Below are 17,708 nucleotides of genomic sequence, written 5' to 3' on the forward strand. Positions count from 1 at the left end.
TTACAATTTAAGAATAATAAAAAGAAAATTACTTCATGTATCTGTTTTTAATAAAATGCCAATAGTAGATGGAGCATATGTAATATCTATGAGTAATAAAATTTATCCTTTTATATAAAATAAATGATTAGAATTTTTTACAAAGTTATAAAATATATACATCTATATACATAAACAGAACAATAACTATAATTATATGAAATATCCCATAAAAGTTTAAATGTTTAATTTTTTTTTTTTCAATTTTCAAATATTATATTGCTTATGAAGCATTTTGATTAATATGTTATTTTACTTATTTTTTTTCAGAAAATTACACTATAATAAGTGATGGATACGGTGAAAAAGGAGTAAAAAAAACATATGAAGATGAATTTTTCATTTGCGAAAATTTAAAAAACCTTAATAAAAGTTTACATCCTAATTTTAATTTCTCGTAAAATATAAATGTAGATAATTTATTTTTATTATTGTCATACTAATATAATGTATTTTTAGACTTTTTTTTATTTTTAATTTATTTTTTTTATTTTTTTTATCTAATTTGTAGATGTTTTTGTCTTATTGATGGGCATAATGGCAAAAATACTGCAATGTTTTTAAAAAAAAATTTAGCTCAAGAATTATCGAATAGTTTTACTTCCATCCAAAAAACATATGATGATACTCTTCCCATACCTGACCACTTTATAAGAATTGTAAAATATTTAACATACATTTTTATGAGAATATATTTATTTTTTATCTTAATTCAAACACTTAAAAAAAAAAAGAAAAGGTTTATACTTTTAATATAATGTAGAAATTTTATGTTACCTTAAATTAGGGTGTTAATAATGCTTGTAAAAAAATTGATGAAAATTTGTCGTTAGAATATCCTAATTGCAGAGGTGAGATTATTATATTAATATAAATAGTTGCATATGCAATAATATAAATAAAAATGAGAAAAATTTAGTATAAGAAAATATATAATAATTATCATAGTCGAAAGTATTACTATAATTAGGAATTTATTTAAAAGATTTTTTTTTTCTTGGTTTATATATTTAGATGGTGCTACTTGTGTTATCGTTTTAATAAAAGATGATTATGCCTATATAATAAACATAGGAGACTCTTCTGCTTATTTATGTAGATATCTAAATAATGTCAATCAAGGTATTTAAAAAAAAAAAAATTATTTAATATTATTATAAAACTAAATTTAAAAATTATTTAAGAATAAATGAAAATATCTATCTTATTCTATTTTTTTTTTTTTTTTTTTTAAATTGATTTATATAGCTATCGAACTAGTGGATATTCATAAACCTTGGGTATCATCAGAAAAAGAGAGAATAATAAAAAATGGGGGAGTTATAGAAAATGGAAGAATAAATGATATAATAGATGTAACGAGATCTTTTGGAGATTTATCGTAAATTGAAAAATTAGAAAAAGAAAAATATTTGATTTAAAGTTATATATTTTCCTATTAATTTTTTACTAATTTATTTTCTTTTTTTATTAGATTAAAGAAGTATGGTTTATTGTGTACAGGAACATTTAAGAAATTTAAAATAAATTCAGACGACAATTTTATAATTTTAGGAACCGATGGATTTTTTAGTTTTGTGGATGTTAATCATATAACTAACGAGATAGTAAACTTATCAAAAAAGGTAGTAGAAAAAAAAAAAAAAAATTTATAAAATTATAAGAAAAAAAATATTGAATAAAATAATACTAATTTTTATTTTTTCTATTATACTCTTTCAAATTTTTTTATATACATAGGAAGAAAGGATGGTAAATGTTGAAAAAAAAAAGACAATATTTGATGCAAAAAACATATGCAAAATTATGGTCGAACATGCAATAATAGATAAAAAATCACAAGTAATAAAAATAAAAGTTGCACATTTTTTTTTTTTTATAATTTTTTCTCCTTGCATTATATCTTTAATGAACTCCTATTCAATATATATAGAATATATAATACACAAATAATATGACACGTAACAAAATTGTTCATATTTCAATCAACATTTATTGTTTTTTTATTATATACATTAATTTAAAATAGTTAATATTAATTTTTTTTTTTATTTTTTTTTTTTTAGGATAACGTAACTGTTATTTTAATAAAATTTTTACACAAATAAAAAAAAATTTTAATTATAAAGAAAATTAAGTATCAATTACAATGTTAAAAAATAAAATATATATATTGAACAATTTTTAATTATTGTAACAACAATAAAAAGGACAAAAAAAAAAAAAAGGAAAAAAAAAAAAAAAAAAAAAAAAAATACGTATGTATACAATAATAAAAAAAAATTAAATAATTATAAGCAATTTTTTCTCTATTTTAAAACAAAACATATAAACATTGGCTATTTAAAATTAAAAAACATTAGGAGTTAAGTAATTATGTGAATTATAATCAATATTATCGTTATATTCTACGAGATATACATTTTGCTTAAAATTATATTTATTTATTAACGGTATTTTTTCTTTCTTTTTATTGTATTTATATATATTAGTATCAATTACATTAATTATTTCCTCATCATCATTTTTAAACAATCCAATAAAACAAGTTGCAAAGGTAGATCCAACATACGGTCCTATCCATAAGGGTAGAGATTGAATATAAAATTTTACTAGCTGTAATATTTTGGTTATACTTAAAAATGATGCAAATATAGAATATATATTAAATGAACTAGATGCTTTAAAAATTTTAAAATATAAATAAGTGTATAAAGTGGATGTAGAAAATAAAGGATTTAATGTAGTATTTGTTACAAAAACAAAAAATAATAATGAAAAAAAAATGAATAATAAATAAAATATATGATTCATAATATATTTTATATATTTATTATCAATATGAATAAAAAATTTATTTTTGCCTTTATTTGTATTAAACATATCATAACCATATATATCTTCATATGTATTAAAAGAAAATGACGATGTCATATTTTTTATTTTTTTGTTAGTAAAAATTATAGATTCATCATTTTTATTCTCTTCAATAAATTTTTTTTTATATTTATATAAGCTTATTAATAGTAATGTTAACAGAAAAGTAGAAAGAAATTCACATAAAAAAGTTTTCAGAATTTTTTTTTTTGGCAATAAAGAATAAATAAATATACTTCCATATATATGTGCGCAAAAAATACTTGCTACTATTCCACCAATGTACTGAAAAGTAACATAAAGAGTTGACAACGCGAATCCATATTTTTTTGGTTCAAGTAACCATAAGGCATATGTATATGCAGGATTGATATGAGCCCCTGATATTACAAATAAAACGTATATTAAACATCCAAAGAAGGAATATATTGCATGGTTATTATTATTATTTTTTTTATTTTCTGAATTTTTCAATACTTCATATTGTTCAATATCTCCTATATCTATATTATTAATGTCATCTATTTTTATCTTACTAAATTCATTTACATTATCTTTAAATATCACGTTTTCAACATTTTTTATGATTGGTTCTTTATCATTTACTTCTTTAAAGTCATTTGTCTTGCTTTCTTTATCTATTTTTTTATTAATTAACTTTTTTTCTTCCATAATAGGTATTTCTATATGTATATTATCATTTGTTTCATTTTTTAATAATTTTTTTTGAATTTCCTCTTTTAGTTCATCAGAATTGTTATAATCTTTATTTAAAAATTCATCTTCATTTTTAAAATTTTCATGTGCATCATTCTTCCTTTCATCAGTCAAATATGTTTCATCTATTTTATCTTCTTTCGTAATTTTTTCTTTTATTTTTTTATCTCCATTTTGTAATATTTCGTCACTATTTTCTAATGCTTCTACTCCATTTTGTAAATTCTTATCACTATCATTTATATTAGTATTACTTTGTATTTTTTTTTCTAGTAATATATTTTCCATATTTATTTTGTCCTTTTTACTTTTTATATATCTTACATTATTAATTTCATTATCAAAAATATTATCACCAGCTATAAAGATGTCATTAGCTTTATAAGGATTTACTTGTTTTGTATGCTTAATTATATATTCTTCATTATGATTAGAATTTAGCATATAAATGGAAATGAAAAACACAAAAATAAAAGAACCAATAAATTCAAAAAAAAAATTATACTTATATTTTTTAAATGATTTTACATTTATTTCTTCTATTACATTTTTTACATAATTTTTAATGTACTTTGATATTTTTTTTAATATGCTTTTAAAATAACTTCTAAATATTTTCTTTTGCATTTTCTTGTTACAAAAAAATTTTTAAAAAATTTTCTATAAAATTAATAAAAATATTTGTTCGTTGAAAATGATTTTTGTTCTACATGTTAAAATAGCAATCTCTTTTTTTTTAAACATTAAAAAATATATTATAAAAAAATTAACTATATATATATCAATACTTTTCTTTATAACTTTCAAATTTATTAAAACTTAAAAACAAAGAAATATATATATAGAAATTAAATAAAAAAAAAAAATAAATAAATAAATAACAAATACATATATGTATATATTACTATTTTTAACAATTTAAAATATTACAAAAAAAAAAAAAAAAGGTCATTACAGAAATAGATGTATTTTTTTTTTGAACTGAAAAGATCTTCAAAAATAAAAATTTTATTTTCTTTTTATTTAATTAAAATAATTTTTTAATAAAAAATTAATTAATAATTATTCATTATAATAAAATAAATAAATATATATATGCATTTTTTTTTTTTTTTTAATTATGTAATTAAATCATTATATAATAAGAATTGTGCCTAATAAAAATATTATTTTAATGTATCATTTCCTTTATCGAATTCTTGTACTAAACACAATATACATAGAAAAACAAATTTTGACTTACTAATTTTTTTTTATTTTTTTTTTATTGTATTATTAGCAACTTAAATTTCCTTTTTAAGAATATTTTTGTATATACATTTTAACAAATAAATGGAAGTTCTTGTAAGATAGAATTCTTGTGTTAATGGCATTTTAAGTATCTAATATGAAAAAAAAAAAAAAAAAAGTGACAACAAAAAAAAAAAGTACATTCATTTTTTTAGTATATTTGAAGTTATAATCATAAATATATATATTTTTATTTTTTTCATTTCCTATCATTACTTTAAAACTTATTCTTGTTAAAATATTCTACATATTTCTAATTTATATGATATATATATATATATATATTTAATGTAAATTTTGTATTTAGACAATGAAATGGTGCAAAAAAAAAAAAAAAAAATATATATATATATATATATATTATATAATTATATAAAAATAATTAATAATTAAAATAATTTAAAATATAGAAATTTTTTTCAGACAAAAAAAAAAAGAAAGAAAGAAATATATATCTTTTTTTAATCACTAATTATTATACATGGTTCTTAATTAAAAAAATGTTCATATAATTATAATTCAAAATTAAAATTTAAAATTATATTATTTTTAATATAGATGAAAATAAAAAAAAAAAAAAATTTATTTTTTATTATTAAAGTTTATAAAATAATAAAATCTATACATATCATTTTTATTGATATAAAGAGAAGTGTACAAAATAATAATTTTCTAACTAGCTAATAATTCAAGAAACAGTATATATATAAAAAAAATGTTTCAAGCAAAAGAAAAAAGGGTTAAAGAAATTAAAAGATATATGTATTTTTTTTAATTATAATTAGAAGTGAACATTTTTTAGTTATCTCAAATTTAATGAGGTTTTTTAAGATATTACTTCATATTTTTTTTTTTTATTTATCATTTTTTTTATTTTATGTAATAAATCTATATAACATGAAATACTGTATATTTTTTTAAAATAATATACTAAATATAATTAAAAAAAAATAAAAGTAGGTAGTTCTCTATAAAATTATGTAAATTAAAAACCAGATTCATTTAATTAAAAGGTAGTAATAAACATAAGAGTGTATTGATGCATATAAATACATGATATAAATATATTTCTATAAATAAAATTATCATTACTTGATATTTCAAAATAACTAAACATTTTTTTTTATTTTTATGTTTTCAAAATCTAAATTATAGTGTATATATATATATATATATATATATATATATATATATATATATATATATAAATATATAATTTTTTACGTAGCATATATAATTAGTATAAAACGTTCATTAGCTTAGTTCAAAGTGTTGTAAATATAAATATAAAATTTTTTTAATATATAAAGCATTCTACATGTATTTTTTTTTTTTTTTTATTTATTAAAATAATATTATAATATTGTTTCTCAATTTTTTATTAAGCACATATATATATATATGCCTACAATTACTTTTAAGCCTGTTTCTATTTTTATGGTAACTTTCAAAATTTAAAGGTTTTTAATTAAAGTACATAAATAATAAATGAAATTAAATGGTTAATAAGAAAAGAGATCATAGTTTTTTTTCAAATAACTACTACAGTTTTTTTAATTTTTTTTTTAAAAAGAAAAAAATAAACAAAAAAATCCTATCTGAGATTTGAAGTTACTATTCATTGAACATGATAAAAAGAAATATTAAAAATAAATCAGATGAAAAATCTATAAATACATCTATTAAATCTTTAAGTGAAAATAATGATAAAAAAAGGACACATTTGGAATTAGGTATTAAAAAAAAAAAAAAAAAAAACAATGTAACGAAACGTTAAGTACTGCACAATGCACAATGATATTTTTTGAATTGTCATTTTTTTTATTTGCGTCAATATATTTTTTCTTTTGATTTTGTTAATTATTCTTTATTCTTATTTTATTTTTGTATTATATAATATTTATTCTTTAATGTTATTTTCATTTTTTTAAATTTCATGATTTTTTAGTTCATTTTTTTTTTTTTTCAACATTTTCTTTGATTCAAAAAAAAGAAAAAAAAAAAAATGAAAAAAAAAATATAAAATATAAAATAGAAACATTGTATTCCCCGTGAATTAATATATATAATTGTAGTTTCCTTTTTTCTTATATTACGTATATTACATAAGATTTTTTCATTTAATTTTTTCTTACAATTTAATTTCTATATTATCCATTTTTTTAAGTTTCTCTTTTTAAATAAATGTTTAGAGAATTGTTTCTTTTTTTTATAATCTTTCTTTAAAATTTTTTTTTACTATTTTTCCATTTTATTTTTTTTTTGTGAAAATGATTCTTTCTTTTTTTATATTATTGTAATAACGTATAATTTTATATTTTCTGTTAATTTTTTATTAATAATTTTTCATATCATTAATTTATTCATATTAGTTAATTCTTGTTTTATTTTTTATTTTTATAACTTCTTGCTGCATTTTTTATTTTCATTGATTATTTCTATATATTTTTATTATGATGCTTTTTTACCGTGATAAATAAAGGAGATAAAGACATGGGTACATGCACCTCTTCAATTAGAAAACAAGCTGGTAATATATTTTTTCAAATTGTAAAATAATGTGTATATTTTTATTAACAAGTTAAACGTACATTTAATTATTGAATATATATGTAAAAATATTTATTATATTTAGATTAAAAGTGCGTTTTTATTTTTCTCTAGTACATACTTGAGTACCTTAGACAAATAACATTCTTTATTATTATGTTTAAAAATAAATATAATAAAATGAATGTATCATTTTTATATAAAAGTGATACCGTTACACACAAAAAGAAACATTTCGTGTATATATATTTTTAAAATTAATATAAAATACAAGAAACATTATATATTGTTTTTAATTTATTAATAATTACAATTTAACTTCCAAATTATTTTTTTATTAATTATAAAAAAGTAAGTGGATAAATTAATGTTTATGATAATTTGCAAGCGTTAGAAAAAAAAAAATAATATAATAGTTCTAGCATAATTGAATAAATAAAAATGTATAAAAAGATAATATATATTTTTTTTCCCTTTTTTCATTATATAAATAGATTTGTGAAAATTTATAAACATAAATCATTAATTATAGATAAAAATTTTAAAGTTTTTTATTATAATTTTTACATAATATATTTTTCTTATTATTAACTTTAAATTTATATTATATGTATATCATTTACATATTTACGTATTTATATAAATATATGAAATTTTATTAAGCCATATACTTTTATTTTTATTTTCTAAATGTATTTTCTTTTTAATTTTATTTATTTGTTTATTAATTTTATTTATTTATTTATTTATTTTATTTATTTGTTTATTAATTTTATTTATTTATTTATTTATTCATTTATTTATTTATTTATTTATTCATTTATTTATTTATTTATATTATTTTATTCTACATGAGTATATTCCTATTTTACATAATTTTATATTTTCCTATTTTTAATTTTTTATTTTATTTTTGTTAACAGCAAAAGGGAATAAGAATACAAGAAGAAGGTTATCAATAAGCACTAAGAGTGAGTTACCAAATGACACAGAAGAAATAAAAAGAAGCATTCAAGAGTTAAAAGAAAATGAAGATAGATTTAAAGAATCATCCGAAAATGTAACAATAGTAAGAGAATCTATAATTAAAGAAAAAGAAAAAAAAGTAGATAATCAAAAAAGAAATATAAAAAAAAGATCATCTGTAGCAGGTGTAAGAGCATCTCATTTTCAGGAAGATTTTGAAAAAAAGTGTGTAAAAATTAAAGGATCAGTTGATAGATTAAATAAGAATGGGATAGGGTATGTTTGTAGAAAGGGTTTAAAGCCAGAAAGTCCAAATCAAGATGATTTTATTATTATTACAATGGATAACTTAGCTTTGTATGCTATTTTTGATGGGCATGGACCATATGGTCATGATGTTTCTAATTATGTACAAAAAGAATTACCATATATGATTATTAAGAATGAGAATTTTTTAAGAAATCCTAAAGAAGTTTTTACCGAAGCATTCTTAAATATACATGAAAACTTAGAAAAAACTACTAACGCCTACTTAGAATCATTTTCAAATCAAAACGTCAACAATGCATTAAGTTCAGATATGTTTATAAATAAGCATGATGTTTCATCAAATGAAGAAGATGAAGATGATGACACTGATAGTGATAGCTTTGACTGTGGGAATAGTGATGATGATGATTCTGATAAAAAAAAGAAAAATGATGAAAATTGTAAAAATGATAATGAAAAAGAAAATGTAATACAGAAAAAAGAAGCATTAAAAAAAAAAAAAAAAAAAAAAGAAATTTTTTTTGATAGTACAATGAGTGGTACAACAGCAACAATAATAGTTCATTTATTTAAAGAAAAAAAATTATATATAGCTTATGTAGGAGATTCAAGAGCTGTATTGGGAAAAAAGAAAGATGGATCAAATCAATTGGTTGCTGTTGAATTAACTAAAGATCATAAGCCCAATTCTAGTGGAGAAAAAAAAAGAATTTTAAATTCAGGTGGTCAAGTTATGAAATTAGAAGGAGATATACCTTATCGAGTTTTCATAAAAAATAAATTTTATCCTGGTTTAGCTATGTCTAGGTATTAATTATTAACAGCTTAAGAAAAATGCTTACTTTTATTTTTTTTTTTCATTTTATTTATCTAATATATGTTTTTATTTATAGACATAATTTTATTTTTTTATTTCCTGTAAATATATTTTTAAATTTCAAATAATATATGAGTATCATTTAGTTGTGTATTATAATTTTTTTTGTCTTATTTATTATCTCTAATATTATTTTATATATATAGAGCAATAGGTGATACAATTGGTCATCAAATAGGTATAATTTCAGAACCAGATTTTTTAGAAGTTAATATAAATGAAGAAGAAGATATTTTAGTTTTAATATGTAGCGATGGTGTATGGGAATTCATCTCTTCAGAAGAAGCAATTAATTTAATTTACGAATTTGGATATGAAAATGTAATAATAATTAAAATATATAGACATATAAAAACATACATTTTTATATAACCCATAAGTTTTTAAGAAAATTTCCAAATTTTCTTTTAGTGCTTTCATTTTTTATTAGCTTTTTTTATATTTGATCTTTTGTATATTTTTTTTTTTTTTTTTTACATATATAACTATTTAATATATATATATAATTATTTTTTTCTCTATATTTTCAAAGGTTCAAGATGCAGTTGAAAACTTAGCAAAAGAATCATGGGATCGTTGGCTAAATGAGGAAGAAAATATTGTTGATGATATAACAATACAAGCTATATATTTATCAGAAAAGTCTAAAAATAAAAAAGAAAAAATATAAGAAAAAAAATTTCATTTGTTTTTTTTATAAATACTATGTTTATTTTTAAAATAAAAATAAACATGTTATGTGTTATGTATCTGATTTAATTATATGTAATAGCTTTTAATATTTTTGAATATATTATTTGAAAAATGTTTGAATGTATTTCCGCCTTTAAAAAAAAAAAAAGAGAAATAGCATATAATTAATAAAATTTTATTATTTTTTTAAATTAAAAAAAAAAAAAATAATAAAATAAATAAATAAATTATATAATTTAATAATAAATGTCTTTTAATTATTTTCTTTTTTTTCTTTTTTAAATTTTATTTAAATTTTTTCTATTCATATTTCCGTTTATCCAAAATTTATAATTTTTTTCTAAAATAATTTTTTTCAAAAAAAATAATTTAATTATTAATATTTTATTTTTTTATTTTTAGTTTAACACCTTTCTTTTTTTAATAACTTCTCTTTCTTTTTTTTTAATATTACCATTTTTTTTTTTTTTCATTTTATAAATAGCTCCAATTTTTTTTATTAGATTAAATATATAAATAAAATAAGAAATATAATAGCATCGACAGTAGAATAAACATATTTTAAAAAGTTTATAAATATATATTGTTTGTACTTACTATAAAAAAAAAAAGAAAATATACTATACTCTTAATAAAAAAAAAAAAAGCAAAATATAAATAAATAAATATAAACATAAATTATTATAAAATATAATGAAAATACAAATATACGACACATATATTTAAGCAACAAAAAAAATGATTGAAGAATTTAGTTTTAATTAATTGAAAAAATGGAAAATTTATGTACAAATGTAAAGATGTTTATATATAAAGATACAATAAAAAAATTTTAAAATAAAAATAAAATAAGGTATAATTCATATATGTTAAATAAATATATATACATATATTCCAAATTTTCAAAGAATAAAATAGTTACTTATAAAATATGATAGTTTATATGAACATTATTAATTTTTCATTTTTTTTATTTTTTATATGTATCAATAGTTGAAAACTTATAATTTTCATAAATTGAATTAAAAATATCAGCAGCTTTTACTTTTGCCTTTAATTTCATACAAATTAGATAAGAACCTGATAATTTTCTGTGTAATGTATAAATTTCAGATCTAGGTGGTATTAACCTATTATATATAATTTTGGGTAATAAATTATAAATTTGTTTTGCTAAATCACCATTACCGAAATCATATACTTTTGTTTTAAATGGTTTTCCAACTAATATTACTGATTTAATGTGGGAATTTTTCATTTCTTCATTTTCCATTCCATTGAAAAAGTTAAGCATATAAGAATAATGATAAATCTTTGATTCATCTCCCTCTGTTGATGCTTTAACTAATCTTAAATATTGATCAACGAACTCATTTTTATACGACCTAGTTGCACCAAAGTCGATTAAACACAATTTATTGTTTTCTGTATCATATAAAAAATTTCCTAAATTAGGATCAGTATTCATAATTTTAAAAACAAATAGTTCATGTAAGCATAGATAAAGAATTCTCTGTCCAATAGAGTCACATATATTTTGTGGCAATTTTTCTGCAACTTCATCAAGTGATATTCCTTTTACATACGATGTTACTAAAATGTTTTTCGTTATATATTCACTATAAATAGATGGAACATAAAAATATTTACTTCTTTGAAAAATATTTTTAAAAAGAGCATAATATTTTGCTTCATTTATGTAATCACATTCACACTTTAATTCCTTTTTAATCTCGTTACATAAGTTTTCAATATATAAATTTTTTAATATTAAATTAGTATATTGGTTAATAAATAATAAATTTCTTATATCATTGTCAATGGATTCATATACTCCAGGATATTGTATTTTAACAGCTACTTTCTTATTATTGATCAATGCTTCATGTACTTGACCTATAGACGCACTTGCAAATGGTTCGTAATTAAAAAAATCAAATCTTTTTTCAAAATTATCACCCAATTCTTTTTTTAAAACTTTTACTAACTGACTTTTTGGCATTATGTCTGCTGAATTATGAACAATTTTTAATGCTTTTCCTAGTATGGGAGATATGTATTCATCTTGCATACTAATCATTTGACCTAATTTTAAAACTACTCCTCTCATTTTACTTAAACCATTTGCTAATATTTCAGCATTTTTTTCATTTATTATTACATCTTTATTATTTTTTTTACTTACTAATATATTTTTAATATATTCAAAACTACTATTTTTTGCTATATCAAAAAAAACCTTACCAAAAACAGATGCTCGACTTATTGAAGAAACCGGTATTTTGCTTGTTCTGAATTTTTTTTGTTTTGAATTTTCATTATTTATAGTTTTTTTATTTAAGGTACTCATATCATAATTGAAATCATCTTCTTTAACTTTTTTGTATATCATATTTTCTTCTTTTTTTTGTTCACTGGAATATGATTTATTATTATTCTTTTTTAAATTTCCATTTTCCATACTATCATTGTCGCTAAAAACTAGGTTTTTTTTTTTTAAGTTATCACCATTTTCACTCTCAATAATATTTAAATTGTTCGTAATATTCAAATTTTTGTCATCATCATTTTTTAATTTTTGTTTGTGTATATTTTCTAAATTATTCGATGATACCATATTGCTTATATACTTTTTCTGATTCGTAAATTTAAAATTATTTAATGTTTTCTGTTCATATATCCTTTTTAAATTAGCACTTTTTTTTTTGTTATCATTTTCAAAAATATTTTCACTTTCCTTTTCTATTTTATATATGTTATTTTTAATATCATAATCATATATTTTTGTTACAGACTCTTTATTATATTTTTTTGTTTTGCTATATTTTTTATAATCTAATTCATCATTATTATTTTCATTTTCATCCTTAAATATACTGGCACTTTTGTTTTCAAGTTTTCCTTCTTGAATTTCACTAGTACTGTTAAAATTATATAACATGTCCTCTCTTAAACAAAGATCAAGTTTGTTTAAATCTACATCTTTAAATAAATATTCATTATCATTTTCCTCTTCGCTTTTATTACTAGAATTATAAATATCTTCAAAATTTTGATAATTCCAAAAAAATTTAAATGGTAATGCATGAATTAATTTTAAATTGTTATAAATGTAATAAAAAATAAGAGATTCATTTTTCTTTAAATAATTTAAAAATTGATTTAGGGATTCATATTTATTAAAATAATATTCTAGATTATTCATAAAATAATAAAAATAATTATTTATTTCATTTTCAACGAACAAATCATTTTCATTAACATTTATCACAATATTGTAACGGTTAATAATTTTATAGAAATCAAGTAAAGTTATAATTTTTTTTTTTTTTTCGTATTTAATAAAATCATTTATTAACTTCTCATTTTTTGTATTAAAAATATAAGACCATTTATATATTTCAAATGGAATAAAATATTCCAAATTTTCAGATCTGTATACTTTTATCTTCTTTTCATCATTCCCATGTGATTTATTATAATTTTTATTTTTCTTAAATTTTGTTATCTCTCTATTGCTCATATAATATCTTTTATAGAAAAGGTTAATTTTTTTTTTTACTTTGAAGTAGGCTATTATATTCATCATTTTTTTATTTAATAAACTGTAACACTATTTAAAAAAAAACTTTTTAATAAATTACATATTAAACACACAAAAAAAAAAAATTATTTTATAAATAGTATAGAAATAAAAATTTTCATTGGTAACAAAAAAGATAGAAACAAAAATAAAATGAAATTCGGTAGTACTTCAAAAAAAGTTGATATTTTTAAATTATTTGCTTTTTTTTATTCCATATTCATTGCTTTTTTTTTTTTTTTTTACTGATTTTTTTTTTTTTCCCTTTTTTTTTACTTAATATCATTTTATTTTTTATATTTACTTCATTATACTTTTTTATTTTATATCATTATAATTCCTCTTTTGCAATAATTTTATTGTTTCTTTTTTTTTTTTTAAATTATACAAGTTATATTTTAATGTGTATTTAACCGTATAAGTTATTTAATAAAATAATTTTAAAAAATTAAAAAATAATCTAGTATATAACTTAAAAGCTTGCCATATTTTATAAATAAATAGGAGCATTATTAGATCATTTTGAATAATAATAAAATAAAAGATATGAAATGATAAATCATTAAGTGATATTAAAATATTTATGATTTAGTTTATACTTTTATTAAAAAATATGAAAAAATGTGATTTTTTAATTTTTTTTTTTTTTTTTGTATCTATAATAAAATGCTATCAACAATTTATAATTTCAAATAAAGTAATGATAAAAAAACCTGCTGTCAAAAATAGCTGTAAAAGATATGGTTATAATAATACTACAAAAAGCAGAATAAAAAAAAATACTTTTTCCTTACACATATTTTAATAGAATTATATGCGAATCATAAATGAATATATTTCATTTTCATTTTTAATAATATATATAATTACCAATATATTTTTTATGTGAATTAATAGTTATTATTATATCTAATTTTATCAAAAAATATGACATCAAATTATTTTAAATAATTTCAAACTTATTTTATTTTATTTTTTTATAGTACATATATTTGCAAAAAAAAAGAATAGAAGAGTTGTTATTTTAGAATGTACTGAAGCAAGAAAATACGGAAAACAGCCATCAAGATATGTAACAGAAAAAAATAAAGTAAATACACCAAAAAAATTGCAATTATATAAATATAATAAATATCTTAAAAGAAGAACATTGCATGTAGAAATTAAATAAGAATGTGTTAAAACATTTTCCTTAATCGTATCAATTTTTCATATATTTATTTTTCTTTATATTTCAGTAGATATCAATTTTTTTTAATTATTATTATGTATTTTTTTTTTATTTTTTTTTATTTTTTTTTAATCTTAATATTAAACTATCCAAAAAAATTGAAAAAAGAAAAAACATTACAAAAAATATTTTTTTTTTCGTATAGTTATTCTTTTTTTTAAATAAGCACATATAATTTTTTTTTTTATGGAAATTATCAAAACACTATTAAAAAAAATAAAAATTTTATAAATATTTTCTTTGAATATTTGTATGAAATTATATTCATTAATTAAAAACATATCAAAAAATAAAATTATATATTATATACACAGAATTTCATGCAAAATACTATTATTTTAAAAGAATGCACATTTACTTTTATATCACATGTCACATGTATTAATAAACTAAACATTTCTTTTTATTATAAAATTAAAATATCCTTTAATTTTTATTTTTGTTTCTTTTTACTGATAATAAAATAAAAAATGCTCTTAAATTTTTATAAATTTAGTTATATTTTTAGTTTTTAGTTTAAATAAGTATTTACAAATTGGTTATAAAGGCTTATTTATCTGTTATTGAAATTTTTTCCTTTTTTTTTTATTTAAAATATAGTAAATACATGGTAATATCTTTTTCCATATCATTAGAATTATTCGATTTTTTATAAAAAAATACACATTGTGAATATACCTTTACAATTTATATGTTTTATATTTTAACTGCGATTATTAAGCATTAGTTTATTTAAAATATATATATATATATATCATGAAACTTTCCATATTTATGTATGATTAAATTTAATGTAAAGAATGGAAATAAAATATATACAAATAATATATATATATAATTAATCAATTATTAATATATCTAATAAAAAATTTTCTTTATTTTAATGATTTTCTCATAAAAAGTATTTAAAATAAAATTTTTCTTTTTTTTTTTTTTATTTATATTTTTTTTTTTATTAAAATACTTCTATTATATATGGTTTTTAATTAACCATTATAATAATAATTTTATATTATGAATAAATTTTATTACCTTTTTTTTATATTTTTACTTTTAGTTCCAAAAATAATTTGAACATGGCTGAAAATTTTGAGAAATGTGTTAAATTTATTAATGGTTTACCTAAAAATGAAAATATATCCGTTGAAAACAAATTAGATTTATACAAATATTTTAAACAGGGCACAGTAGGTAATTGTAATATCTCTGCACCAAGTTTCTTTAAATTTGAAGAAAAAAAAAAATATGAAGCATGGAAATCTGTAGAGAATTTAAGTAAAGACGAAGCAAAAAAGAAATATATAGATATTGTTACATCGTTGTATCCTGAATGGAATAAAGAATAATGAAGACAAAGATTTTAATTATTTTTAAAATATGTAAATATGCACTAAGATAAATATATATATATATATATATATTTATGTATTTATTAAATTTTTTTATTATACATCAAACTAAATTTTTTTTTCATTCTAAAATTTTAGAATATTTTTATTTTCATCATGTATACATATTGATATATATTATTAATACATTAATATAAAACAAAAAAAAAAAAAAAAAAACATTATATAATAAGTAGCAGACCATACCAATAAAAAAAAAACTTGTATTAGTATCTTTTATATTTCCTAAATTTCAAAATAAAAATTAACATTTGTTTGAAAAAAAAAGTTTATAAAATATTTTTGTAAAATTCCATTTTTCTTTCAATAAAAAAAAATTTAACACAAATTCTAGTATAAACCCTTAATTATTTCAAAATATTAAAACATTGACGTGCAATAATATCTGCATGTTCTATTATATATTTGCAACTTTACATGTTTTCTTTTATATAACATATATTTATTACAAATTGATTTTATAATTTTATTCATTCGATTTTAATCTTTGTTGTTACCGGTAGTTTAATATTAAGTACATTGTTAAAAAATACAAAAATTGAAGAACTATTAATTTTAATAAGCATGTAAGAAAGTGGTTTGTTTACATAACGAAATAAAAATACCAAAAAAAAAAAAAAATATTAATAAATATATATATATATATTATACATATATATTTGTATATTATATATATTTATTAATGTACATATAAAAAATATTAATATTTGTATGGATGATATATATTAAAAAATTGTATGTTTACAATTTTTTAATATTACAATTGAAATTGACAACTTATCTGAGTTAAAAATTAAAAAAATAAAAATGACTTCTATATTTTATAGAATTATCAAAAGTATATATATACTTCATGAGTTATAAATAAAGAAATTAAACAACCTGAAATTGTTTTTGAATATTTAACAACTTGAACTATGTTTAAAAAAAAAAAAATGTAGATAATTGAGTAAAAAAAAAAAAAACAATTACCAACGAATAATTTTGCTAAACTTAATTTATTACTTTGCAACAATAATAAGATAAATATATTAATTTATATTTTTATTTAAAAAAAGTATATTTTTTTTTCTACTTTTGAATTTTAGAAAAATTACCAAAATAATGTTTAATAAAAATAAAATAAAATTATGAAGGGAGTCTTGTTCTTTTTAAGAATTTTTCATGTATTTACCCTATTTTTGTTTTTATAGTTTACATTTTTTA

At 17.4% G+C, this 17,708-nt stretch overlaps 6 protein-coding genes across 6 annotated transcripts; 4 read left to right on the forward strand and 2 right to left on the reverse strand.

The window, feature by feature from the left end:
* Nucleotides 1-55: 55 nt before the first annotated feature.
* On the forward strand, nucleotides 56-2,147 carry PPM7 (protein phosphatase PPM7, putative; the record flags this gene model as incomplete). Its single annotated transcript, XM_028679337.1, has 9 exons — nucleotides 56-92; nucleotides 310-436; nucleotides 551-698; nucleotides 827-890; nucleotides 1,054-1,161; nucleotides 1,288-1,420; nucleotides 1,514-1,664; nucleotides 1,780-1,881; nucleotides 2,106-2,147. The coding sequence occupies 9 exons, from the start codon at nucleotides 56-58 to the stop codon at nucleotides 2,145-2,147; spliced, it is 912 nt and encodes a 303-aa protein (XP_028535060.1).
* Nucleotides 2,148-2,388: 241 nt separating this feature from the next.
* On the reverse strand, nucleotides 2,389-4,260 carry AQP2 (aquaporin, putative; the record flags this gene model as incomplete). The annotated part of the gene is made up of 1 exon (XM_028679338.1): nucleotides 2,389-4,260. One exon carries the CDS (start codon nucleotides 4,258-4,260, stop codon nucleotides 2,389-2,391), a length of 1,872 nt encoding a protein of 623 aa, XP_028535061.1.
* A 3,156-nt stretch (nucleotides 4,261-7,416) lies between these two features.
* Nucleotides 7,417-10,256, forward strand: PPM5 (protein phosphatase PPM5, putative; the record flags this gene model as incomplete). The annotated part of the gene is made up of 4 exons (XM_028679339.1): nucleotides 7,417-7,453; nucleotides 8,397-9,516; nucleotides 9,733-9,907; nucleotides 10,119-10,256. 4 exons carry the CDS (start codon nucleotides 7,417-7,419, stop codon nucleotides 10,254-10,256), a joined length of 1,470 nt encoding a protein of 489 aa, XP_028535062.1.
* Nucleotides 10,257-11,249: 993 nt separating this feature from the next.
* ABCK1 (ABC1 family, putative) lies at nucleotides 11,250-13,868 on the reverse strand (the record flags this gene model as incomplete). The annotated part of the gene is made up of 1 exon (XM_028679340.1): nucleotides 11,250-13,868. One exon carries the CDS (start codon nucleotides 13,866-13,868, stop codon nucleotides 11,250-11,252), a length of 2,619 nt encoding a protein of 872 aa, XP_028535063.1.
* A 607-nt stretch (nucleotides 13,869-14,475) lies between these two features.
* PRELSG_1427500 (apicoplast ribosomal protein L33 precursor, putative) lies at nucleotides 14,476-15,033 on the forward strand (the record flags this gene model as incomplete). The annotated part of the gene is made up of 2 exons (XM_028679341.1): nucleotides 14,476-14,605; nucleotides 14,846-15,033. The coding sequence occupies 2 exons, from the start codon at nucleotides 14,476-14,478 to the stop codon at nucleotides 15,031-15,033; spliced, it is 318 nt and encodes a 105-aa protein (XP_028535064.1).
* Nucleotides 15,034-16,169: 1,136 nt separating this feature from the next.
* Nucleotides 16,170-16,439, forward strand: PRELSG_1427600 (acyl-CoA binding protein, putative; the record flags this gene model as incomplete). Its single annotated transcript, XM_028679342.1, has 1 exon — nucleotides 16,170-16,439. The coding sequence occupies one exon, from the start codon at nucleotides 16,170-16,172 to the stop codon at nucleotides 16,437-16,439; it is 270 nt and encodes an 89-aa protein (XP_028535065.1).
* Between the last annotated feature and the right edge of the window lie 1,269 nt (nucleotides 16,440-17,708).

The sequence above is a fragment of the Plasmodium relictum genome (assembly GCF_900005765.1).
Source record: "Plasmodium relictum strain SGS1 genome assembly, chromosome: 14".
In the NCBI taxonomy this organism is placed as follows: domain Eukaryota; phylum Apicomplexa; class Aconoidasida; order Haemosporida; family Plasmodiidae; genus Plasmodium; species Plasmodium relictum.